The sequence below is a fragment of the Hipposideros armiger genome, unplaced genomic scaffold (assembly GCF_001890085.2).
Source record: "Hipposideros armiger isolate ML-2016 unplaced genomic scaffold, ASM189008v1 scaffold_366, whole genome shotgun sequence".
Classification (NCBI taxonomy): domain Eukaryota; kingdom Metazoa; phylum Chordata; class Mammalia; order Chiroptera; family Hipposideridae; genus Hipposideros; species Hipposideros armiger.
Window position 1 is genome coordinate 138,684 of NW_017731716.1, and position 27,077 is coordinate 165,760.

The 27,077-nt window shown below is 33.1% G+C and overlaps 1 protein-coding gene across 11 annotated transcripts in view; it reads left to right on the forward strand.

The window, feature by feature from the left end:
• CCDC88A (coiled-coil and HOOK domain protein 88A) overlaps positions 1–27,077 on the forward strand; it is a 125,667-nt gene that overhangs the window by 73,667 nt on the left and 24,923 nt on the right. For all 11 annotated transcript variants that reach the window (XM_019662119.1, XM_019662117.1, XM_019662118.1 and 8 more), the window contains exons 13-22: positions 2,898–3,082; positions 6,083–6,220; positions 7,412–8,482; positions 9,768–9,895; positions 13,944–14,085; positions 17,597–17,758; positions 21,858–22,019; positions 23,240–23,517; positions 23,729–23,872; positions 25,556–25,742. In XM_019662119.1, the coding sequence (XP_019517664.1) occupies positions 2,898–3,082; positions 6,083–6,220; positions 7,412–8,482; positions 9,768–9,895; positions 13,944–14,085; positions 17,597–17,758; positions 21,858–22,019; positions 23,240–23,517; positions 23,729–23,872; positions 25,556–25,742 (2,597 nt within the window). The remainder of the gene's footprint in view (positions 1–2,897; positions 3,083–6,082; positions 6,221–7,411; positions 8,483–9,767; positions 9,896–13,943; positions 14,086–17,596; positions 17,759–21,857; positions 22,020–23,239; positions 23,518–23,728; positions 23,873–25,555; positions 25,743–27,077) is intronic.

Sequence of the window (27,077 nt, forward strand, 5' to 3'; positions counted from 1 at the left end):
AATAAAGCAAGTTAAGGATCTTCATGGCTACTTTCATCATTATATGCAGTCTCTCTTTTAGGGTTGTAACCTATCAATCAGTCCAACCCAGTTATACCTTGGAAATAATGAAAGACCCCCAGATAAATCTTTAAATCTTGGCTCGTTTTTCTTAAACTCCATTATTGGCTTGTCCTCTATCTTAAAGTGGAACATACATGTATAATACAATTGTCTGGGTTGTAGCTTTCATTATGCTAATACTGATATCTTTATTGAAATTATACTCAGGTCACATTTATTTCAATTAGACTGGTTCCATATTCCTCTGTTACATGGTGTTAGATTATTCCACCTGCTTTCCTTCCTTTAGCATATATTTATTAAGCACCTACCATGTGTAAAATATTATACCAGGTCCTGAGGTTATAGTGGTGTGGTAGACATAAAGTCTGAGGGAGCTTATAGTCTGGTTCTTACAGAATAATTTCTTTTACAGATGATTCGTGTTTATTACCATTAAGTTTCTTCTAGTTTTACACTTGAGAACCTAATTCCAAATTCTAGGACCCCATGTAAATTCACTACATATAAATGATGATATTCTGCCAGTGAAGTTGCTGATATTTGTGGAACCTTTTTATTGTATTCCTTGTGAATTGAGTTATAAAGAAAGCAGTTCAGACTTAAATGTTTTCTACTTCTAAAGTAGTTAAAATTACACTATTAAAAGTTTCATCATCTATTAAATAAAGACAATAATAGTAATTATGTGGTAGGGTTGTTAGGAATGAATTTCTTAATACTTATGAAGCCCCTAGAACAGTGCCTGGTAAATAGTATGCATTTGAATGTTAATAATAATAATTATTATTATTATCATCATCATCATCATCATATCACATTTGTTTGGTAGTTGTTATTAGCTGAGGTCATAGACTTGAATATTCATTTTAATGTGTCATTTAAAAAAATTATATAAGGGACTTTCTAGAAGTTTGCAAAATGTGGGAAAATATAAAGGAGGAAATTAAAGTCACTAATTTCTTAAATCAATTTTACATTTCAAAAAATTTGCTTCTAGAATTATTCTACACCACACATAGGTATTTTAGACATCATCAGATCAATGTGATACAATTCAGGTTCCTTTTATCACATAAGATTATAATATAGGCATTCTTTTTTTTTTTTTTAAGATTTTTATTGGTGAATTGGGGGGATGGGAACAGTGCTGGGGAATTGGGGGAAGGGGGACAGACAAGTTGCTGTCGTTTTGTTCTTCAGTCTAGTTGTGGAGGATGTTGCTTCACTGGCCCAAGTTGGCACCATCATTGCGCTCTTCCCGGGTGAGGCAGATCAGTCGCCGGCTTCTGGACGGCCGCTCACTGCGGCTGCTGGCCGCTCACGCTGGCTGCTGGCCGCTCACGCTGGCTGCTGGCTACACATGGTAGCCCATGGCAACCCACTGCCACAGGGACTGCAGCCAGCCATCGCCAGCGACTCACAGCAGCCCAGCTCCAGGTTGAGCTGTTGTTCAGCATCTTAGCTGTAGAGGGCAGTGTCACTGGCCCTCATATGTGGGATCCTAACCGGGGCCCTCTGGCATCCCAAGCGAGTTCTTAACCATCGCGCCACTCGGCCGGCCCATAATATAGGCATTCTTTCATGTTGATAAAAATGTGTTGTAAGCATCCTTTTTAATTTTTCATAGCTTGACTTGAAGTTTCTTTGAAGAACAGCTATAGTATTGAAAGTATTATTAAGGCATGTCATGTATTTTAGCCTGATCTTATTAACTTGAAATGCAGGGCTATAAATCATTAATTAGAATTTTACTCAAGTACACTTGGACAACTGATGGAATTTTTAAAGTCAGTGACTAGTATACCAGCTTTTAATAAAACATTAGCAATATGCTGACTAGAACAAAAGCTGGAAATAAGAATTGAAGCTTTACTTAAAATCTGGGGGATATTTAACCATACCTAATTTTGTAAAAATTATATGCTTATAGGGATATGTGTGTGTGTGTGTTTGTTTGCTTTTTATAATAATGAATTTCAAACATACACAAAAGTAGACAGACCTAGAAATGTCCTTCCATACTTCTATTCATTTCCCTTCCTGAAATCTAGGATTTCAGAATTAATTTTAGGTGTCATATGTCATTTGTAAATCCTTGTATTTTTATATCATCAAAATATTCAGTGAGTCTGCAATAGGGTTATTAAAAACAATTTTTTGGGGCTCACTGGAGAGCATCATTTACAGAACTATAGAAACTGAGTATACTTATGTTTAAAAATGTAATGCTGTAACCTACTTAGTAAGATGATTTCCCTTGACAAAATAGAGATGTTGCCCTTTACACTTACTGAGCAGGGATTCTTCACTTAGAGAAAGGCTTTTTCAGGATGACGAGTGTATACTGGTATTGCCTTTCTCAGAATGAGATTAGGATTTTTTTCCTTCAAACTGTCTTCCTTTAATTTTTGAAAGTGTGGCATAGAATATGCTTTACACTTCTTATTTGAGTCACACAGTGACTCTATGAGATACATGGGCCAATAACTATATTTTGTACAAGTAATCAAAGGCTTATTGAGGTTAAAGTGACTTGGGTATTATCAAGTAGTTAATTTCTCACGGAACTAGAACTGTAACTCTAGTCCCTTCAGTCTAAATTTTGTACTTTTTTTTCACTGGAGTGCTTATGGATACATTAAAAATTCAAGATTTACTTGTCTTTTATCTGTCTTTATTATCTGTATATTGTTGCCATTGTGTCTATTTTGTATACCTGTATAAATTTTTTATATAGTTAAGGACCAGGTGATATAGTGCATTTGCACTAATATTTTAAATAGTAAAGAGTAAACCTAATTTTACCAATGATATATTTTTCAATATTATAGCACCACAAAAATCCTTGGGTCATGAGGTGAATGAGTTGACATCAAGTAGGTTATTGAAGTTGGAGATGGAAAACCAGACTTTGACAAAAACCGTAGAAGAGCTTCGGAGTACTATGGATTCTGCAGAAGGTAACACTTCCAAAATCCTAAAAATGGAAAAAGAAAATCAAAGACTAAGTAAAAAGGTAAAAAAAATTAATGTTTAGTGTAATATTAAAAAAATGCATTTAAATGGGGGAGAGTTATCACTTTGTGAGGGCTGTAAATATCTATTACATTGCTTTCTACACCTGAAAATAATTTTTAAAGAAGTATGTAAAAATATAAATAAATAGCACTGTAGTAAAACATTTTCCAGTTTTTAATGCTTTAACTTATGGGAATTTTCAAACATTCATACATGTGAAGTAAATGAACTCCCATACTCATTATTCAGCTTCAATCATTATTAACTTACAGCCAGTCTTATTTCCACCCCTGCCTAGTCTCCCCACAACTATCAGATGATTTTGAAATGAACCGTAGACAGGGTATCATTTCAACAACAAATACCTCAGTATATATCTCTAAAAAGCAAGGACATTTTTTTAAAAAACAAAAACAGTCACAAAAATCCACTTAAAAGTTTAATAATTTTTAGTTACCATTTCAATTTCTCCAATTTTTTTTTTACATTTTGTTTAAATCTGAACCCAAATAAGATTAGTACGTTCAATCAGTTAATGTGTCCCTTAAGTCATTTTTTAGTATACAAGTTTACTATTTTTTTCCTAGCAATTTTTCTGGTGACAAAACCAGGTTATTTGTCTAAAAGAGTTTTCCCACAATCTGGATTTTGCCGATTGCATTCTTTTTGTCACTTAGCAAGTTCTTTTGTCCCCTATATTGACTGTTTTACCTGTAGGCTTAATCAGGTTCAAATTGAGTTTTTAGTAAGAATATTTATAAGGAGTACATATGTTTCAATTAGGAGGCACACGTCTGTCTGGTTGTCTCTTTTTTTGCAATGTTGTCATGGAAAATCATTGGCTTGCATCCCTTAATTAATCGGATAGCAAAATCCTGGTATTCTAATTATATCACCCCTTCTTAACTTAGTAGAGTTCCACAAGGAGAAACTTTGTTTTAAAAACTACTGGTTTAAAGGAAACAAACACCACTGGTTATTCTGAGGAACAGCTCTTATGGGGAAAGCAGGATGAATGTTTGATTTTATCCCTTTATTTACCGTTTTCTTAATAATGAATTTGTTCTCTCATATCGTCCTCATATGAGGATAATCCTCAATCCTCATAATTGAGTGACTTTGTTTGTTTTAGTGTATTATAACTCATGGATTTAAAAATATTTGAAGTGTTTCCACCCACTGCATTTATTTTTCTTACTATCCCAATGAAGTCGCTTTCTGAATCCTCATGACACAACCTTAGCACTCCTTGAGAGCTTCCTTGCTTTCTGCCATGACAAAATGTTCTAGGCTCCTAGCCATGTCTAGTTTTTCCTTTGATAGGTCCTAGGTATCTAGACTCAGTTATAAAAATCTCTCTAATTTTAGACCAGTAACTTTTGAACTAAAGTATGCATCAGAATCACCTGTAGGGCTTGTTAAAACATAGATTGCTGAGCCCCATGCCTAGAGTTTCTGATTTTTGGTAGTTTGGGGTGGGGGCTAAGAATTTTCATTTCCAAGAATTTCCTTGGTGATGCTCATCCTGCTGTTTTGGAACCATGCTTTGAGGACCACTACCTTAGATAATGCAAGTAGATTCCTTGATTTTCTTGCAAGGTTTTTTCTCTTTTAAAACATTTTGGTATCAACTTTAGACCATTAACAAAATAATCTTCATAAGCATTTGACAACTGATACAGTGTTAAAGTAGGAGTGGTCATTTAGAACTTGGAACAGTTTTATTTTGGTTGTCATTGTAATTGGATCTGTAAATTATTATTTGATTTTAAGTTAGCTTTGATGTCCAATTAGTAAATTCTCAGTGATTGTAGCAATTTTTGATAAATTCATTGTATAAAAGATATCTTTTGTAAAGGAAATATTTCACTTAAATTTCACTGATGTAAAACAACAAAGGAATTTAAATAACGATTATCCACATATTTTAATTTATAATGGAAGAACCAGATAAATTAGTTATTAATAATTAAAAGCTTTCTAAACATGTAAATTAATGTTGAATTGAGTTACTGGATTAGCTTTGTGACTTGATGCTTTTGAGATATTACTGGGAGATTGTTTTCCATGTGTGGTTATCTTTCATTGATATTAAAACAGAAAAATTCAACTTGTTTTATATAAAACTGTTAAAATTCTTAGAATTCTTTACTGTTGATATAGATTTAAGTAATAATTAAACTTGAAGTGGGATACTTTATATAACTAAATCTTTTATATTTTTTTAATTACCTGATTTGAATATGTTATATAATGGAAAATCAGTGGTATAGTATATTTTAAACTTAAATGTGCTTTTTCATACTTATTAACCATGTACTTTATTATATCTTTAAAGTATATAATTGAAAATTTTCAACCTAGACTATAAATATTTGCTGGAGTTTTGTTCAGCCTGTTTTTTCTCTAGTATTCTTCATTTCTCCTTTCTTTTTTATTTTAAACTAGGTTCCTTCTTGTTTTCTCATTTTTAAAAAACTTACACCACCAGTTCTCATCTCCTTCATGCTTTTTATATTTTCCACTTCCTCCTTGTATACTGAAATTCCTTGACAGTAATTAAAATTTTACTTTACAAATCCACTCGAGCCAAGAGAGCCTTTCAGTAAGACTTGTACAATCTTTATTTAACACATAATTATATTGGGCTGTTGGAAAAGTCATGATGCATTTTTGCAATGAAAAACATAGAAAAAATACATCATGACTTTTCCGACAACCCAAAAATAGATTCACTTGGATTTGTCTTTGTGTTTACAAGTAGAAATTTGCCCTCAGAAATGCAGAGGATAAGAAAAATAGTCATGTCTGCTTATTTTGTAACTGCTAATACTAGCATGCATTGTTACTTGAATTGCTGTACTAAATTCTTAAATTTCATCATTTGGATATTAAAACTGTATTTTATTTTTAATTCAGTGATTATCTTTTGTTTCGACATGTTTCCACTGTTGTAAAATACTTAATGATATATTGTTTTGTGATTTAATTTTTCCAGGTTGAAATTCTTGAGAATGAGATTATTCAAGAAAAGCAAAGTCTTCAGAATTGTCAGAATTTAAGCAAAGATCTAATGAAGGAGAAAGCTCAGCTTGAAAAAACAATTGAAACACTAAGAGAAAATTCAGAGAGACAGGTTCAAAAATTTCCTATTAAGCACTGTATTTTAAAATGTATTAACAAAAGTTATTTTAGTTTATGCAAATAAAAAGTTCATAAAGTATTAAATGTTCATAAATATTTTAGAATTTTTTATGTTTTAAAGTAACTATGATTTTACCTCACTTTCTATGCTGTGTGTTTTACAGGAAAGTTAAAGGGAAAGTTTAGACTTTTTTAAATTGCCGGTATGATTAATAATGATCTCATTATTACAGTTTTGCAGGTACAGTTTTGCAGTACCTGTGCTTTCAAGTATCTCTGGAAAGTGACTGTGAAGTGGAGTTGGGGAGAAATGGGAGTAGATTTGGGGAGTAATGCAGCTGTACTCTGACCCTACAAAAAAGGGGAAAGTTGTGGCAACAATCATCTTGGATACTTTCAGATATATTTTCAAGTTCTAACTGAACATTCTTATTTTATGCTTGAGGAAACAGGATAGACTGAATGACTTGCTACTTTAAATTTTCTATTTATTTTTTAGATGTGAAATGATTAGTTTTATATTGTCTATGTATAGTCTTCAAGCTACATATAAAATACATTTTTCTGTAAAGCTACAGAATAAAAATTCTAGAGCTAAGCATGAATCTGTACTTTTACAAGATTCTCAGGGGATTGTTCAACACGATAAATTTTGAGAATTATTATATTAGGCCATGCCATAAATTGGATGGATTAGTTTTCAAATGTACCAGGGGATTTTGTTACTTTTTATTTCCAAATTAGAGTTCTTTTGGGGAATCAATATACAGCCATATATACTGTATATACACACGTATAGTACATCAGATATTTACTGAGAACCCTTTGTGTATAGATATTGCAAAATTTATTTATGAAAGTAAAAGCTTACTGAAGGAGATAGATATGTGTGTACGTTTCACCTATATTTGTATTTGAATTTGAAGCATGCAGTTATAAATAATCTCGAAGATCATTTTGATTGATATTAAACACATCTCTCTTAACCATTCCTTTACATTATGAACTCACTAAAGACATGAACGCAGTGGTCTCAATCTGTCAGAATTTAATGTAAGATAGACATGCTAACACCTTTTTATGGTCTAATTTTCCTCTTAGTTTTTGGATGGGAATAACTGTAATTTAAAATATTTAGCTCTTGCTTAAGTTTATAATTTTCTCCTTTCTCTTTTTAAATTAGATTAAAATATTGGAACAGGAAAATGAACACCTGAATCAAACCGTATTATCCTTAAGACAGCGTTCCCAGATAAGTGCTGAAGCAAGGGTAAAGGACATTGAAAAAGAAAATAAAATTCTTCATGAATCTATCAAAGAAACAAGTAGCAAGCTAAGCAAGATTGAATTTGAAAAAAGACAAATTAGAAAAGAACTGGAACATTATAAAGAAAAAGGAGAACGAGCGGAAGAACTTGAAAATGAATTGCATCATCTTGAAAAAGAAAATGAATTGTTACAGAAAAAAATAACCAATTTAAAAATTACTTGTGAAAAAATTGAGGCCCTTGAACAAGAAAATTCAGAACTAGAAAGAGAAAATAGGAAATGTAAAAAAAGATTGGATAGCTTTAAAAACCTTAGTTTTCAGTTAGAGTCCCTAGAGAAAGAGAATTCCCAACTTGATGAGGAAAACTTAGAACTGCGAAGGAATGTGGAATCTTTGAAATGTGCAAGTATGAAAATGGCTCAGCTACAACTAGAAAATAAAGAACTAGAAAGTGAAAAAGAGCAACTTAAGAAGGGCTTGGAGCTCATGAAAGCATCTTTCAAGAAAACTGAACGCTTAGAAGTTAGCTATCAGGGTTTAGATACAGAAAATCAAAGGCTGCAGAAGGCTCTTGAAAACAGCAATAAAAAAATTCAACAATTAGAGAGTGAACTACAAGACTTAGAGATGGAAAACCAAACATTGCAAAAAAACCTAGAAGAGTTAAAGATATCTAGCAAAAGACTAGAACAGCTAGAAAAAGAAAATAAATCATTAGAGCAAGAGACTTCTCAACTGGAAAAGGATAAGAAACAACTGGAGAAGGAAAATAAGAGACTCCGACAACAAGCAGAAATAAAAGATACCACATTAGAAGAAAATAATGTGAAAATTGGAAATTTGGAAAAAGAAAACAAAACTCTATTCAAAGAGATTGGTATTTATAAAGAATCCTGCATTCGTCTGAAAGAATTAGAAAAAGAAAATAAGGAGCTTGTGAAAAGAGCAACTATTGATATAAAAACTTTGGTTACATTACGTGAGGTAAATATATAACTACCTGATTTAAGGGAAATATTTTTCATATTTTTAACTCCAAGCTTCTTTAAAATGTACTGGAACCCATCAGTAATTTGTATCATCTCCTTATGTTTCTAAAGTAGAAATTTAGAATTAGAACTAAAACTAGTTTCCAAATTTCCTAGTTTTGTTAAACTAACAAGTACCTGTAAATTGTATTTTTTTAAGAAATCGTAATATTGAGTTTTCCATGTGGTATCTGACTTGTTACATTATAATTTTATTTCAAAATAATGTTGAAATGTTTGATCAAGACCCTTACTCAATGCTAAGTATAATAGAAAGCATGACAGCTATTTATTGAATGCTAACTATGTGCCAAGTACTGGACTAAGAACCTCCTAAGTTGTGTTTATATATAATTTATATATATATTATATAATTTATATAACTTTTATGACCAATTCTTTAAAGACCCATGAATTTATACCTCTTAAGCTAGAGAATTCAAATCAGGTTGAACTTAAAGGTCAACACTGAACAATTGGTAGTTGCTTGGATCTATGTGTTGACAAGAATTCTGAAATTTATAGATTGGCTACAGGTCCTGTGAAACGTGGTTGTTGCAGATTAGGAGATAGCATGCTTGGCTCTTCTTTGCTATTCCTATGTTATACTATATATTATAACTCTGGAGTTCAATTTAAAAGTATCTTAGCATTATGGTAGAAAGTCACATTTGGAAGTCTGCAGTTCTGTAAGAGGCATTTAGAAGGTCCATTATGAGCCTTTAATTTTTTTGTTTCTGTTGTTCTACAGTCTTACAGACATGAGCAATGGGTTTCTTGTGCTTGAACTTGTAGGAATGCCTTCAGATCCATATCCTCTTCTACCAGGAGAGGGATGCTTGTGGGAGAAGCAGCCACCATATATTTATAGGAAAAAACATGCACTAAAGTTCTAGCTTGTTATTTTAAAATGACTGGATTTGTGTATTTTCCCCACAGTTCTCAAATGTAGGATATGTAGTCACAAGTAAAGAATGGTTTCTCCTTTTAGTTTTTAACACTAAAAAGTTAAAAGGGAGTATTCGCCAAAGAAAGACAAAACAATTCTGTTTGGACTACATTATAATATTGTTACTTAATGCTTCTTAATGATGCAGGGGAAGTTCAGCCACACTTCTCTCTTTACTGCTTCAAATTATATGTATTCCTGGATGGTGGTAGTTAGGATCCTGGCTGAATTTCTTAGATGTTTGTTTATGTTCTTGACACTTACATGAGTTTTGCATTACTTTTAAAATAAGGATTTGGTGAGTGAAAAATTGAAGACTCAACAAATGAATAATGATCTCGAAAAATTAACTCATGAGCTTGAGAAGATAGGGTTAAATAAAGAGCGACTCTTACATGACGAACAAAGTACTGATGACAGGTGAGTATTAAGTCTATTGGCAAACAGTTGAAATTATTATTATTACTATTATTTTGCTCAAACATTGGTTCTTTCCTGCACTATAACTACAGAATATTTTTATATATTTCACTGCTTCTGGTTCCTTTCTGCCCTTAGAAAAAGTTCAATAAGAAAAGAAGTGAAAAATCAGATAAAGACAACCTAATATTGGAATAAGAAAAAAAAATGTTAAAATGTTATTATATAAATTCAGTTACACAATAGGAAAATAAGATGCCACCTAGGTAGCACAAGATCAGAGACTATAAATGCTTGTGAAAGTAGAATGAGACATTAACAACAAACAAATCCCTCTCTGGTGAAATATGCAATAAATTTAACAATTTATTTTTTTATTTGAATCACATATTTAAATGCCTAAATTCTTTCATTTATTTTGTGTGCCAAATGTAGACTTAAAGAGACATGGAAGAAAAGTATGAAACAAAGGGAAATATATTGAGAAGCAATTAAGATGTAAAAATAATGTGAAAACTAAGGCTTGACAAACAGCATAAAAAATTAACTTATATATCATTTAATTTTGTGAATTATCAGTACAGGTTTTCTATTCTCTTATGGTAATTATAATCCGTCAAACAGTTAATCAGATTTTCAAGTCTGCTATTTAGCACCTACTCAGCCACGTAATTCCAGCTACAACAGAAATGTGTAATGTTAAGAATATTGTTTTGAGCTAGCTGAGTGGCGCGTTGGTTAAGAGTTGGCTTGGGATGCCAGCTCTGAGCATCAGGGCCCTGGTTCAAATCCCACATTAGGGCCAGTGACATTGCACCCTCTACAGCTAAGATAGTGAACAACAGCTCGACCTGGAGCTGGGCTGCCCTGAGTCGCCGGCTACGGCGTAGGCTGCAGCGGGGCTGCAGTGGGCTACCGTGAGCAACTGTGAGTGGCCGGCAGCCAGCGTGAGCTGCCAAGAGCCACTGTGAGCGGCCATCCAGTGGCCTGCGACCAATCTGCCTCACCCGGGAAGAGCGCAATGATAATACCAACATGGGCGAGTGACGCAACGTCCTCCACAACTAGACTGAAGAACAAAAGGACAGCAACTTGTCTGTTCCCCTCCCCAATTCCCCAATACTGTTCCCCTCCCCCAATTCCCCAATAAAATCTTAAAAAAAAATTATTTTATGTAGGCTAGATTTTAATTCATTGGAATTTTTATAATTATATCATTTATATTTTATCCATTCTAGTATTTATATCAAATAAATGTGTATAGGGAAAAGTGCTAATGATTATATGGGATTTGTTTATGTAATCTTGAGAAATTTAAAGTTTATAGAGCAGAGTGATACTTTTAAAGGTTCTATAATAACAAATAGAAGTAATTTGAGGCATTTATTTTAGCAATCAATTCAAGCAACTATAATTGAATTACACAGATATTTCATGAGAAAAATATTTTTGAGTTAAACAGATAATTAAGGGCCAACTTAGTTGACTATCTTTTAATATAGATACTGAATACACATTACTTCTTTATTCGAACAGATTTATTACCTGCATGTAAGACATTTAAAAAATTGTCCCCCTCCCCACAAAAAGGTAGGGTAAACTATGTAGCTGCCCTAACTGACCTTGCATTTTAAATTTATGAACCCAGCTCTATATGGGCCCTTCATACTGTTTGGTACCTCTTGTCAAGCCGTAATTCATACAATTAGGTAATGTTAATTGAGCTCTCATTACCTGCTGGTTATCAAGTGTCAAAGAAATGATAATGTTTCAGTTGAACCTTTTGAAGAATGACAGAATTGCAAGTAGAAACTATGGGGAAGGGTATTCCATGCAAATAAAGCACAAAGGTGTGTTGAGCAATTCTTAGAATGATATGGTGGGTTAGAAAAAAGGCAATTTGGAGGCACAGAGACCAGTTAGAAAGCTACTGTAATTGTCTAGGCAAGGTGTGATGTATTTCTTAATATTAATCCACACATATTTATTTATATAATGAAAGCATTAGATCTGGAGATAAAGGCATATATTGAACTAAAATTTTTAGGAAATGGAATTGAGAGCAATTAGTAACCATGATAGAACCTGGGGGATCAGGAAAATAAGTGTCGTAAGCCACTAAACCAGCTTCTTTCTCAGTCAATAAGTTAGCCTTAATGTCACAAAGAAAATAGAGGCTCACAGCCATAAATTCCTTTAATATTCATCCCCTCCATTTTGGAATTTATGTATAACTGCATTTGTCTTTACCTTTTATTTCAGATGTTGTCCCTAATTCTTTTGTTACTTAACCTTTTCATCTTTACATTTGATGTCATTTAATCTGACCTCCTTTGAAGATATAGTTATTATTAAGATAGTTATTCTTGCCATAAAGGAATTGTCTAGTTGTGAAACTGAATGTATAAATAGATAAATTAAAATGCAACAAAGTAAATAGAGTTGTAAATAGAGTGCTGTGTGATCACTCTTGTCTTTCTCTTTCTTGTGTCTTCTCTTTCAGTATAGTTTCCTAGGGTTATATTCTCAGGCCTCTTATTCATTCTATATGCTGAGCATTCCTACCCATCATTTCGCCTGATATCCATATTATTCTCTGTTTACTGGACATCTCTATCTGGACAGTCCAGAAGCAACTCAGGCATCACAAATTTAACATATCCAAAGACAGACTTATTAAATGCTTTAAAAATGTTTGTTGATGCAAGCCAATACCAAAATGAGTGAGATTTGTTCTGTGTAGTCTCAATGAACTTAAAATCTGGTTGAGCAGGAAATGTATACAAACAAATTAAGTATAGGACAAGCAGAATATGATAAAATTTTTCATTTTACGTACTTTAGGGGTTTTTTTGTTTTAAAGATTTTATTGGGGAATTGAGGGAGGGGAACAGACAAGTTGCTGTCCTTTTGTTCTTCAGTCTAGTTGTGAAGGATACCGCTTCACTGGCCCATGTTGGTATTATGATCATTGTGCTCCTCCCGGCTGAGGCAGTTGCTCGCCGGCCATTAGACAGCCGCTCACGGCGGCTCTCTGCAGCTTACACCGGCTGTCGGCCGCTCACGCTGGCTGCCAGCCGCTCACGGTAGCTTATGGCAGCCCACTGCAGCCCCACTGCAGCTTACGCCAACGGCAACTCACGGCAGCTCAGCTCCAGGTTGAGCTGTTGTTCACCATCTTAAATGTAGAGGGCACAGTGTCACTGGCCCATGTGGGATCTGAACCGGCGACACTGCTGCTCAGAGCTTGTGCTCCCAAGCCAACTCTTAACCAACGAGCCACTAGGCCGGCCCTACATACTTTAGGTTTTTATTTTGTTTAATTATTGGGGTTCTCAGGTATAAGAAATATATTTCATCATAATTCCTAGTTTATGATTCACTCTCAGACTGATCATGCACTGTCCTTTTTGTAAAAACAGAACAAAACAAAAAAACTTAATTAAGAATAATGTAATTTTTCATAAACCCAGCATTTAAAACAATAACTAAAACATTGACATTCACATCTATCTGCCTCTTTCTACCCTGTCACCAGTATCCTGTGTCTTTAGTATATCATTTCCTTTATAAAGTGTTCTGCAGGTACTCTACACCCTGAAGACAAAGTCTTCAGTGAGTTTTAAGTCTTAACTATTCATATGTTCTTGTATAAATACTTTACACTTAATATTATAGACAAATACCTGACAATATAATAAATCCATTCTCTTCTTTCTATAGATTCTATTCTTATAAAACTAAAGGTGTATTTTGAGACTTAGATCTTTCAGATGCCTCTTTTGGGCATTAATTTTTGCTTTTAACAACCCAGGGTATAATCAGGAGCTCTGTTTACTCAGTGATTTTTGTTTCTTCGTGACCAGGAATAGTTTAAAAGGGATAGTGGGGCAGTAAGAGGAGGATAATTTAATTTGACATTGTTTTTTAAAAAGGCTATATTATAAGGCTTGTTTATAGCATTGGTACCTGTGGTCATAAATTATCTTTAAAAAAATAATTTTCTGACATGCACTTATGAACTTTTATTATTTTTATACTTTAATAGTAGGTACAAACTTTTGGAATCTAAATTAGAATCTACGCTAAAGAAATCCCTTGAAATAAAAGAGGAAAAAATTGCTGCTTTAGAAGCTCGATTAGAAGAATCCACAAATTATAACCAGCAATTGCGCCAAGAACTTAAAACAGTAAGTGATTTCCTTGGAAATGATTTTAAGTATCAAATATTTGGAGAGAAAATTGCAAAGTAGAAAATAAATGTAACATCATTTTATTAATGTTTAGTTTTTTCTTAAATTTGAGAGTATTCTTAAACAGATCTTTGTCATAGTTTATGATAAACTGTATTTTGTCTATACGCTATAATTTATTCAATCCTATTTCATGTGTGCATGTCCTTATGCAGTTAGGAACGTATCAAATAGTGAGAGAGGGATGGGCAAAAAGCAGGCTTATTTTGTTGGGAAAAGCTCTCAGTGTGATAGTGACATGACTCTGACACTTTTCCTATGGAAAATCCAGGTAAAAGTTTGATAAGTAAAGATACGGGTATGAAAAGATCAAGTAGAGGAGGCCAGCCGAGTGACTCAGTTGGTTAAGAGCTCACTCAAGAGTTTGAGCTCTGAGCAATAGCGGTTCGATGCCTGGCCCGAGCTGAGCTGCCACTGAGCTGCCAACAGGTGGCAGGATGGCTCAGCTAAAAAAAATATATATATATCAAGTAGAGGGAAATCATGTATAAGAAAGCACCTGAGTTTATAAATTTAAGGGGTTTTTTCTAGATCTGTTTTCTTGTGATATTTGGAATTACTCATTGAAATAAACAAGGCAAGGACAACTGTTTTCCCTACATGAATAAATTGAAATTAAAGGGGCTTGCCCATTCCATAGGATTAATATAATAGTAGATTGTGAAAATCATATTCTAGTTTATTCTCTTTTTTATCATCTCTGCAGGGCTCCCAGGAGTTGTTTTACAGTCAATTAAACATTCAAACTTACAAAGTTACTATGGGCCACATTTAGAACCATTTGAGCCAGAACACTACAGGAGGTACAAGTAAATAGCAAGCAGGGCACTGTCAGGTGTCCATCTTCGCATAGTTGTCTAAGAGTCATCTTTCCACTGACATGTCTTGCCCATGACAATTCAGGTGCAAGAAGATGAGATTCATATTGGGTGTGTGTGGGAGCTGCCCTTGCTTTAAGACTTTATGCTCTACAGTAGTATTCACCTCTTGCAACAACTGCAAAGGCATAGATTTAATTAAGGTCTCCGCAATAGACCAATTTTAAGAGATGCTGCAACTCAGAGAAGTTCAAAGATACAGCTTCCTGTTAGGTATTTATAGTTTTCTCAGTCCAAATACAGTTTACTAATCAGGGGTCGCATTTCCCATAAGGAGTCCTGCCTGGTAACATGGAACATTCCAATTTTATCAGGTTTCTAGAGGAAAAGTAACCTGAAGATGAGCTTCTCATGCAGGAAGGAAAAAGGCTTTATTGTTTGCCCACACCATCATTGCTGCTTTTGTCCCAGACAAAATTACTGTGGAACATGTATTGTTACAGAAGAAATTCTAGAACTTTTCTTAGTTAACATAAAGGATTATCTAAAAAATAAAGTGAAATTTGGTACCAGATTTTATTTATCTCATTTATTCATTTATTTCCTGAAATTTTTACCCTATTAAGCAGTGTAACTAGGTTCCAAGTAAAGTCTACTCGTGAAGTTACTCAGCTAGAAAATAAGTAGGTTTGGATATGGTTGGTATATACTATTCGTATGTATTTCTATTCTAAAAAGTAGAAATTAAAATTCCATGTCTTTCACTTGCAGCCATTTTGGCATAACTACTATTGGACTAGCTTTCTGCCATAAACATGTATTCAAATAGAATTATACTGTTCTGACTTTTAGTACTATACATGAAGATGAGTATCTCTTGAAGATAGACTATGAAAGTTAAACATGAATAGTATAAAGCCTAAAGTAACTACTAAAATAGCATGACAAAGAGGTGTGGCTAATATGCCAGCAAAAGAGATAAGCTGGAATCATAAAAAAAAAGAAAAGAAGACACAAAAATAAAAAAGGAGGGATCAAGTACAGATTAGACAAATAGAAAACAAATAGCAAGATGGCAGTTTTAAACCAAATCATAATAATTACATTACATATAAAAGATCAAAAACCCAGTTAAAAGGCAGAGATTAATGAAGAAGATAAAAGGGCAAGACCTTCCTGTATGCTGCCTCTAAGAAACCTTGATGGAAAATCATGTTATTTTCTGTGTGAACATAAATTAGAGATTCTGATTAATGATATATAAGGTAAAGGAACCATTTTTGAAACTTAGTTTTAAGGAATAATAGCCTGAAAATGAGAAGCCTTGAGTTTTATTCTCAGTTCTCCTTAATAATGGCCTATTTCTATAATCTATAATCTTTTTCTAAGTCTAGAAAAAAAAGATCCTGTGGGAAATTAATGTAAAGTAGGAGACTTGAAATGATGTCACCCAACTATATTGTTAGGGTATTAAAAGTAAAAAAGAAAAAAAAACCTGGAAAAATTATGATCCCAGAACACCTATTAGATCATTTGCCAAGCTTTAAATTACATTCTATCTTGGCATCTTTTTCCTTTAGTCTCACATCATTATTTTCTAATTCAATAGTAACAAAGTTTATTGCTGAATCACAAGCTTTCTTAAGGTTTGCATTAAATGTTGAATTATTTTCAACGTTTATCCTTGCCCTAATACAAAGTTTGGGTTAATTTAGAAATTTATGATAAATACCTCCTAGGATAATCTAGTGATTCAGAGTAAGTATAAAAACAGTCATTTCAAATTGAAGAGAGCTATTATAAGTTAATCAGTAATTTTGGTAATGTAAGATGACCAAATTGTTAGTTTTGAGTTGGCTCTCTTAAAGCAATCTTTGGTTGTAATCACACCAGAAAACCTTGGATAAGGTATATCCTTTGATTGTTCACTCTTTATAAAATAAATTACAGTAATTATATGTGGATCAATATCTGAATAAAGAAGTCATTAATTTATTTATTAACACAGCTCATTTTGGGCAACATACCCTTCATTAAAGGGCAGACATATATAGCTACTTCCTCAATTTCCCTGTGTCAAGTCTTTATTTGTTCTTTACATGGGGATCACTGAAATCTCAAAATCAGCTATAGATATAACTCTAAAAACAACTGTTAGTATTTAGCAATGTGTCTAGGTCCAATTTATTCTTCAGCAACATTTTCAGCATAAACAATAGGCTGTGAAATTACAAACTACATTGTAGGAACATGACACAAAAGCAGAGCTAATTTAGTATTCCTAAGAGGAAAGGATTTGTATTTTACAAAGCATAAATTGTGATTATGATAATAATAATGATTGTGCATATTACTTACCACATTTTTTTTTTTTTTTTAGCTGAGCCATCCTGCTACCTATTGGCAGCTTAGCGGCTGCTCAGCTCGGGCTGGCCTCGAACCGCTGTTGCTCAGAGCTCAAACTCTTGAGCGAGCTCTTAACCAACTGAGCCATTCGGCCAGCCCATACTTACCACATTTTTAAAATGAAGTGTCTTTCACATTCACCAGACCAGTACAGAGTCAAATTAATAGTAAGAAATAGAACTTTGGTGATTTTCTCCATTAAAATATTTTAAATAAAATTTTAGGTGAAAAAGAATTATGAAGCTCTTAAACAGAGACAAGATGAGGAAAGGATGGTGCAGAGTTCTCCTTCAACTTCTGGTGACGATAAATGGGAGCGAGAAAGTCAAGAAACGACCAGAGAGCTTCTGAAAGTTAAAGACAGATTAATTGAAGTAGAAAGAAATGTAAGTATTTTTAAATTTTTGGTAGGAATCGTTTTTTTAGAAATAAAGACTGTGACTCAAAATTTATGGTTTTATAGCTTTGTTCATTTTATACTTCCTTGGTTGATTTATTTTATAATATTAAAAAAGACTGAAGAACTAATAATTTAATCTACTTTTCTCAATCACCCTCACATAAATTCGTCAACAAGCTTTGTCAACTCTATCTTGAAAATATATCCCAAAGCCATTTACTTCTTTCTTTCTCTGCTGCTACCACTCTAATCATCTGTCATCTCTCATCCTGACTATTAGAATATCCTCCTAACTGACCTTTCCTTTTCCACTCCTAGTCCAATCTAACCCATTCTCAATGCAGTAGCCAAAGTTATTTTTTAAAGCATAATCCAAATCATGTCACTTTCCTACTTAAAATCTTCAATGGCTTCTTATTTCAATTACAATAAAATCCATATTTTTTACTGTGTCCTATAAGATCCTCCCTGACAGTGCCCTGCCTGTGTGACTGACCTTATACCATACACTCTTCTATCCACTCTGTTTATCAATCTGGAGATAATATTATCTGTTAATATCTGGAAAACACAAAAACAGTGCCTGGCGCATAATAAGTAAATTAGTTCTAGTCATACTGGCTTTTTTTGCTTGATCCTACCTCAGTCCTTTCTGTTCGTTTCCCCAACTGGGAACACATGGCTGGCTTCCCTTCATTCCCTAGCATTCAGTTCTCATGTCACATATCTACTGTAAGAGGTCTTCCCTCACCCCTTTCCCCAGTACAGTAGCTACCCCCCACCTAAACCAGTCACTATCACACCACTGCCGTACTTAGCTTCTTCATAGCACCTTTCACTTGTGAAATTATATTTTTCATTCACTTATTTGTTGTTTATCTACTGAAAAAAAAAAGCTCCTTGAAGGCAGGTAGCTTGTCTTTCTTTTTCACCATTGTGTCTCTTCAATATATAGAATACTGCCTGATATATAGCAGATACTTAATATTTGCTGAGTGAGTCCAGTAAATATTTGACAATAAACAATAATTAAATTCAAGAAGCATTTATTCTTCAAAGATAAATGAGCTTTAGGAACTTACATGCTGACAAGTAAACTAGTTGTGGTTGTTACTGTTTTTTAACTTAACTTTAAAATTTTTAAGCCATAAAGCCAAAAATTAATCTCTTATACCATTGATTTCTACTTTTCTCATCTAAAAATAATCACTATAAACAATTTGTTTATCTTTCCAGAAAAATGTTTGTAATTTATGCATAGAAGTATATTTCTTTTACAAATTTACACCTGTAGGATCATACTATATAATATTTTTATTTACATTTATCTTGGAGATCTTTCTATTTTAGCAGATACAGATCTATCTCGTTTAATGACTACATATTATTCCATAGTGTGGATGTTAGCATAATTTATTTAAATAAATCCCACATTGATGGACATTTAGGTTATTTTCAGATTTTGCTGCAATGGAAATGTATGCTTAAACATGTTCATAAAGTGAAAAACTCCTGATAGCGGAATTGCTAGGCCCAAGGGTATACGAGACATATCAGTGTGTATGCTTAATTTTAATTGACAACATTGTATTAGCCTTTCAAAATCACATCAATTTTAAACCCACTAGTAGAGTACCTGTTTTTCTAGATTAGCATTTGGTATTACCAGCCTTTTAATTTTTGTTAAAGTGATAGGAGAAAATATTTTAATTTGCACATTTTATTTTATTTATTTATTTATTTTTTTACATTAGATCCCCAGTATTTATTAATCTTATAACTGGAAGTTTATACTCTTTGCCCAACGTCTTCCCACTTTCCCCATCCGATTAGCCCCTAACAACCACCAGTCTAATCTCTGTCTGTATGAAAATTGTCTATTCAGGTCCTCTGACCACTTTCTTTTGTTGTTTTTTTTGTTGTTGTTAGTTTCAGGTGTACAGAACAATGCAATAGTTATCCTTTTCACCCTCACCAAGTAACAACTCCCCTCTCCCCATCTATTGCCCTCCCCCCCAAATATCATGCTTATCTATTACAGTTCCATTGACTCCATTCCCACTCTCTACTCCATGTCCCATGACTATATGTATATATAATTATAGTTGACATACAATATTATTCAACATCAGCTTCAGAAATACAGTGCGGTGGTCAGTCCTCTACACCGACTATGAAGTGGTTTCCCCCACAAGACATGAGTCCATCTGGCCCCCTAAGAAATATTTACAACATTATTGATTATATTCCCCAGACTGTCTTTTTCTATCCCTGAGGCCATATTATAGTTAACAATTTGTATTGTCTCATCCCTTCCCCTTCTCCTTCATCCCACCACCTCCCAACTTAATTTGCACATTTTAAATTATTAGCAAACTATTTCATAACTTTTCATGTATTTATAGGCCATGTACAAGTACCTATTTTTAATTCAGTGACATAGAAATATATATCTATGCTTCTATCATTTGAATTAATAATTACACTTCAGACAATTTGGTTGTCATGTGAAGTGCTATAAGCTAAATCTCTTTTCCCATTGTCTTCCTTTATAGATTTCTGTTGGGAAAAAAAAAATTACCTGATTGTCGCATTTTAGCCAATTTAGTTAATGAGTTTATAAAGACGGCTAGCCCTATATTACTAGACTGGTAATTTTTTGTATATTGCCAGTATATTTGCTAACCTCTTATTTTCCTGTTGTAAATTTTTCCTCTTCTGAGATATCCTTTTTACTCTCAGCTGTCTCTTCTATTCATTACAGACTATAGGAATTTTTCTTATTCGTAGGGATCATTAGAGCTTATACATTTCGGTTTCTAAAGAGTTGAACAACAATAGTATTTAACATATGTAAGTGAAAAATGGTTTACCTCTCTGTGTGTCAAGATGGTATATAAATGTATCAGTATTTTATATTAATTTTTTTCAGTATAAATTTTTTCTTCCTTTTTATTTGATTAAATGAACAAAAGAAGTACAATATCAAAAGCCATCTTGAAGCATTATGCTTCCTCAGCTTTGATTTTATGGCGTAATATGTGGGTTAAATCATGACTTGCCTGTTATACAGTGACATGTAGAATATATAACATGAAACCCTATTAAGTGAATTGTTATATTTTCCCCCTAATGTAGATATGATAAAAATGATTTGTTGGGATTCAGTTGTAACTTTTTATGTATATTGCAGTTATATATAAATGTTGGCCTTTTTGTGTATTAAAGTTTTATTTCAATTTTCTAAAGGGTTCTTTGTGTTTACTTTCTGATCTAATTTTTTAATGAAATGTTATTTAGAAATAATCTTGAAAATATAACATTCATGACAAATATTTTAATATCTAGCACAGTAAATGTAAAGATCTGTGATTTGTACAGTAATTCAACCGTTAACTATAAAAGTGAAATATGGCCTTATGTACTGGAAAAATTGAAAGTGGTATGTTGTGTTTGAATTTGCTCCAGAAGTCCTATGGATGAAATAGAGTCTTAGTGAATGTTTTATACCATGAAAAAAATCACTAAAGAAAATATGTAACATCTGTTAAGTCTATTATGCACTAAGTTTTTTAAACAGATGGTTAAGATTGTTTTTGCTTCTCTTCCACATATTTGTGTTTATAAAATACTTAGTTTTTGCTGCTCTCCCTGGGACCACCTGTATATAAATATTGCCCTTCAGGCAATTAGAAAAGGAGCACTCCATTGACTAGATTAGACACAGTCCCACTCATTCTGTACACTCTGGGCACTTTTGAGCAGCGTAAAAACCATTTAACTGACAATCCCATTCTAGTTTCTTACGTTACAATAGTCAATATATTTAGAATGGAGTATTTTATTTTTCAGATATTATAAAGCATACAGATACAGACACAATGTATATTAAGGTATTATGATTATTGCTTTTTCTTAGATTAAATATTTGTTTACAATTTAGGATAGAGGGGAAATTTTTTTCTTTTAAGAATGTTAGGATTTTTTGGATTATAATCATAAATAATCATGCAAAATTTCAGTATGTGATAAAGAGAAATATGTTTGTTGCTTTTATTTTTAATATGTATGTTTTCTTTATTAAGAATGCTACACTGCAAGCAGAGAAGCAAGCATTGAAAACTCAACTGAAACAACTTGAGACACAGAACAATAATTTGCAGGCTCAGATTCTTGCACTTCAGAGACAGACAGTGTCATTACAGGAGCAGAATACTACTCTTCAAACACAGAATGCCAAGCTTCAGGTTGTAATGTAATATTTGGGGGCTATGCAACCAAAGTCTTGAATTATGCTATTAAAATAAGGATGACTAGACATGGTAACATTGTTTCTTAGTGAATGAATTCAACAATTTGTTGAAGATAAATGAAAATATTTCTATTTAGTGCTTACCCCAACCTTTCAGACATCAGCATTTTTAAAATGTCAGGGCCTCTAAATATTTATTAATGAATTCACTCAGGAAATATAAATACAATGAAGATAATTTATATTTATGAAATGACCTTTCATCATAAACAAGTTGATTATAATTAATCAGGAAGAAACCCTTGCTTTAGAGTATGGTTGCAGCATACCATTCCTTGTTTCATTTTTACAGTTTGGTTAAGTTAACTGGGAAAGAACACAGCATGAGGATTTTGTCTTTAGACCAGTCCTTACTTCAAAGGCTTCATCTTGCACTTAACATTGCCAGTGTCTTTTTCAAATAGAGCAATCAGGTGGAAGAAGTACAAATCTCTAAAACCTCTTAAATAGCAGAAGAAAAGAAGTTACCTTCCTGAACATAAAAGTTATTCTTTCTGTAACTCTTTTCCAAATGATAAAGTAATACTAATATAATTTAGACTCGAGAAAATTTTCAATTGAATTATCACAAGTAATTTTTCAGCTCTGTGAACTCTCAGCTTCTAGAAAATGATAAACTAGCATTTCAAATTTTGTACTTTTTCATGAGTGAAATACAAATTGTTGCTAATCACCTTCATTAAAAATAATTCAACCCTGGGGGCGGCCAGTTGGCTCAGGTGGTTAGAGTGCAGGCTCATAACATCAGGTTTGCTGGTTCAATTCCCGCATGGGCCAGTGAGCTGTGCCCTCCACAACTAGACTGAAAGCAACGATTTGACTTGGAGCTGATGGGACCTGGAAAAAAACATGCTGTTCCCTAATAAAGTTGTTAAAAAAATAAAAAATTAAAAAATAATTCAACCCAAAACATACATATGACATATAGCTTATATAGATCTCATAATATATGGAGTACAGCAACTACCAAAAATCAAAATTAAATGATATCCTTGTTCTTAGGGACACTAAAATCCAAATTTTATCAGTATAATGTGCACATATCTGCTTTAATTTATTTAGAGCTTTCTAAAGTTAATGTTATCCTTTATTTAAAAAAAAAGAGCAACATAAGCTATGTTTCTGATGTCTGATAACAATATGTATTCTTAATAGGTTGAAAATTCCACACTTAATTCCCAAAGTACCTCACTTATGAACCAGAATGCACAACTCCTAATCCAGCAGTCTTCCTTAGAAAATGAAAATGAATCTGTAATCAAAGAGCGAGAAGACCTGAAATCTCTCTATGATTCTCTGATCAGAGATCATGAGAAACTAGAACTTCTTCATGAACGGCAGGCTGCAGAGTATGAATCTCTAATTGCCAAACACGGAACTCTGAAGTCTGCCCACAAAAATCTTGAGGTGGAACATAAAGACCTCGAAGACCGGTAATTTATTATATTTTTTGTGTTTTTAATTTAAAACCAATTTTCTTTGGGTAATATACTGCTATGTGTTAAACAGGTCTAAGAGATAATTTACATAGGAAATTTATATAAATTTACATGTGTTTAATGTGATAACTAATAAATGACTTGTTCATTCTAAAATTTCTTTTTTCTTAAAGAAATATTATAAACCAAACACCTTTTTTTCCAGTTACAATCAGTTACTAAAACAGAAAGGACAATTGGAAGATTTGGAAAAATCACTGAAAGTAGAACAGGAAAAAATGCTTCTTGAAAACAAAAACCATGAGACTATAGCTGCAGAATACAAGAAACTTTGTGGTGAAAATGATAGGTAATAAATATTTATATATTTTAGTTTCATATTATTCATTATATCCAAAGTGTATACTGTCCCTTTGCAGCACCATCTGTAACTTAGAATTTTGAAAAAAAAAAAAAAAACACAGAGCAATAAGTAAATACCCAACAAAATCATGCAGCTAGTTATAGAATGGCACAGACAAAAACTTAAATCTCCTGTTTTCTGTTGTTGTTTCTCTTTTTTTATTCAACTAATCAAGTTTTTAAGCCACAGTATATAATGAAATTTTTGTACCTTGACAGCATTTGCATACTTTATTGAGACAGAATGTAATGAAACCTGGTTCTTTATGTCTTCCTTTTTTTTTCTAGTCTGATATACCAGTTTTTGTCTGTTGAAGTTGGTACAAGTGAGCAATTTCTGTCTCTCAAACCTATTCTTGCCCGGCTTTTATGCACTCATGTCTGTGTTCTAAAGGAAGAAAAAGGCTTTAAATAAAACCTGAAAGAGCTGTTTCACCAAAAAAAGATATTTATGAAGATTTGTCTGAAGAATAATAATTTATCCATTCCTCTAAATAGCCAAAGTTGTAATCTTATAATGCTAAACCAAGCATTCATTCATGGATTCAACCTATTTATGGAGTATATACTTCTTTTTATGTTTCTGGTCTTGCCGTTTTATTGTTTTATACAGTCTTGATTTTTTTTATTACTTTATTATTTATAATTCTTGTAAGCTGACTCAAATTCTTTGGGGGAATGAGTTGAAATAAATTATTAGATGTTCTAAAAATGTACCATCCTGAGCAAAAGTTTGTTTTGTTTGGCCACCTCCCCCTCTTGTGGCTTCCTGATCTTAATTTCATAAGGTAAAGGTCAGTAAGCTACAGCCAGCTCAGTAGGCCATACCCAGCATGCAGATTGTTTAAGTACAGCCCCCAAACTAGGAACAACTTTTACATTTTAGAAGGTTGTGGGGAAAACAGGAAAAAAGAGCATGCTACAGATTACATGTATCCCATAAAGCCTAAGGCATTTACTCTCTGGTGCTTTACAGAAAAGGTTTGTTGATCACTGCTGTTAGAGATCAGTGGACCTTGTTCTGAAGGTACAATAAAATAGTGGAAAGAAACCAAAAAGGCAATAGTTTGACTTTTACAAATAATCTAAAATTTATTATTAATAATTGGGGACTGCATAAATACAAATAATTTGCCTCAACTGCAGAAATCTCAGTAACTGAAATTTTGGTGTAAGCCTGTACTTCTCAGTTCTCTGGCAACAGAGTGATAGATTATCATGTCCCATACTGGATTGATTCTCTGGATCTGATCTTTCTTGAATTTCCATGTTGAATTTTAGAATGTTTGAATTTTCCATGAAATCAAAACTGGATTGGTCGTGTTCTCTTTTGTTCTTTTTCCTATTAATACTTTACATTTTGCATGGTAAAATGTTGCATATATTTACATTTTCAACATATTTAAATGCTGAAATATTTCTTTTCAAGGGAAAAAATACTCATTTTTTTAAAAATCTAGTTTTTACAGAATAGAGATTGATTCTTAATCAGTTTAGTAACTGTCAAAAGAATTCTTTATAGTCTCTAAATATGCCTGAATGTGATTTACAGCATTTTCACATTGTGTAAAGTACAATGACAGCTATTAAGAGAATCTAATTCTGTTTCTATCATGATTTCTAATTGTAGGTTGAATCATACATATAATCAGCTTTTAAAAGAGACTGAAGTTTTACAAACTGACCACAAAAACTTGAAAAGCCTTCTAAATAATTCCAAACTGGAACAAACAAGATTAGAAGCTGAATTTTCAAAGCTAAAGGAACAGTATCAACAGTTGGACATCACGTCCACCAAGCTAAATAACCAATGTGAGGTGAGCTCTAACACGTGTAATCATTGTTTCCTTCCTTTAAGCATCAAGACACACCTAAAAACTAAACAATGTTATTATAATGACAATAGCAGTATATGTGTAGTAGGGTATTTCTAAAAGAATTGGTCAGGGATAATTAAAATTCACAAGTAATTCAGTAAAACCTCCTTAATCATTAGTTTCAATTTTTTTATTATTATTAAAGTTTAAAATTACATGTTCAGATACTTTGAAAATTGTAAAGTCATGTCCTTGTTTAATGAAAAAATGTTTACTGACTGCCTGGAATACACTAGTAAACCAAAAAGATAAAAATCTCTCCCCTTATGGAGTTTACATTCTGGTGGAAGAAAACAGACAATAAATATAATAAGTAGATGAAATATATAGTGTTTCAGTGTTTTGCTACATATAGCTATGTATCAAATTACCCCAAAACTTAGTGGTATAAAACATCCATTTATTATGCACAGATTCTGTGAGTTGGAATTTGGACAGGTACAGAGGGGCCAGTTTGTCTCTGCTCCATTTGCAGCAAGGCCCTCAGCTGGAAGATTGAGAGGCTGAGTTCGTGTTTGCTGATTGATGCTGGCTGTTAGCTGGAGGTATCCATTTCCTCTCCATGTAGTCTCTCCCCATGAACTGGTTTGGGCTTTCTCACAAGATGGTGAGAACCAGATAAAAACCATCTCTGCTTTAATGATCAAGCCTCAGAAGTCATGCAGCATCATTCACCCTGCATTGTGTTCAGTGGGATAGTCAAAGTCCCATCCAAGTTCTAGGGGAAAAGATATAGACTCAGCCTCTTGATGGAGAATGGCAAGATTCTGAAAGAGTACATGGACTGAAAATACTGCCATAACTATTTTGAAAATTAGTCTGCAACGTATGGTATGTTACAAGGTGAAAAGTTATGTGCAAATAAAAAGTAAAAGTAGAGTAGGGTCAAGGGGACTTCTAGGGTAGATGGGGGAGTGTAGATTGAAATTTTAACTAGGCATTGTTGAACAAAGATTTGAGGGAGATTGGGTATTATTTTGTGGATATCTGGGAAAAGAATATTCCAGGTAAATAGCCAATGCTGTGACCCTAAGGCAAGGGAGATTCTGGTGTGTTTCAGGAACAGTCAAGGAGGCCAGTGTGGCTGGAATGGAATGAGCAAAGGGGAGAGTAGTAGGAGATGAGATCAGAGACATGCCTGGGTCACATCGCTGTTACCTTATAGGCCATTGTAAAAAACTTTTACTTTTATTCTGGGTAAAATAGGGAGCCATTGGAGGGTTTCGAATAGAAATGACATGCCTTATATACACAGTTTTATTCTTTTTTTTTTTT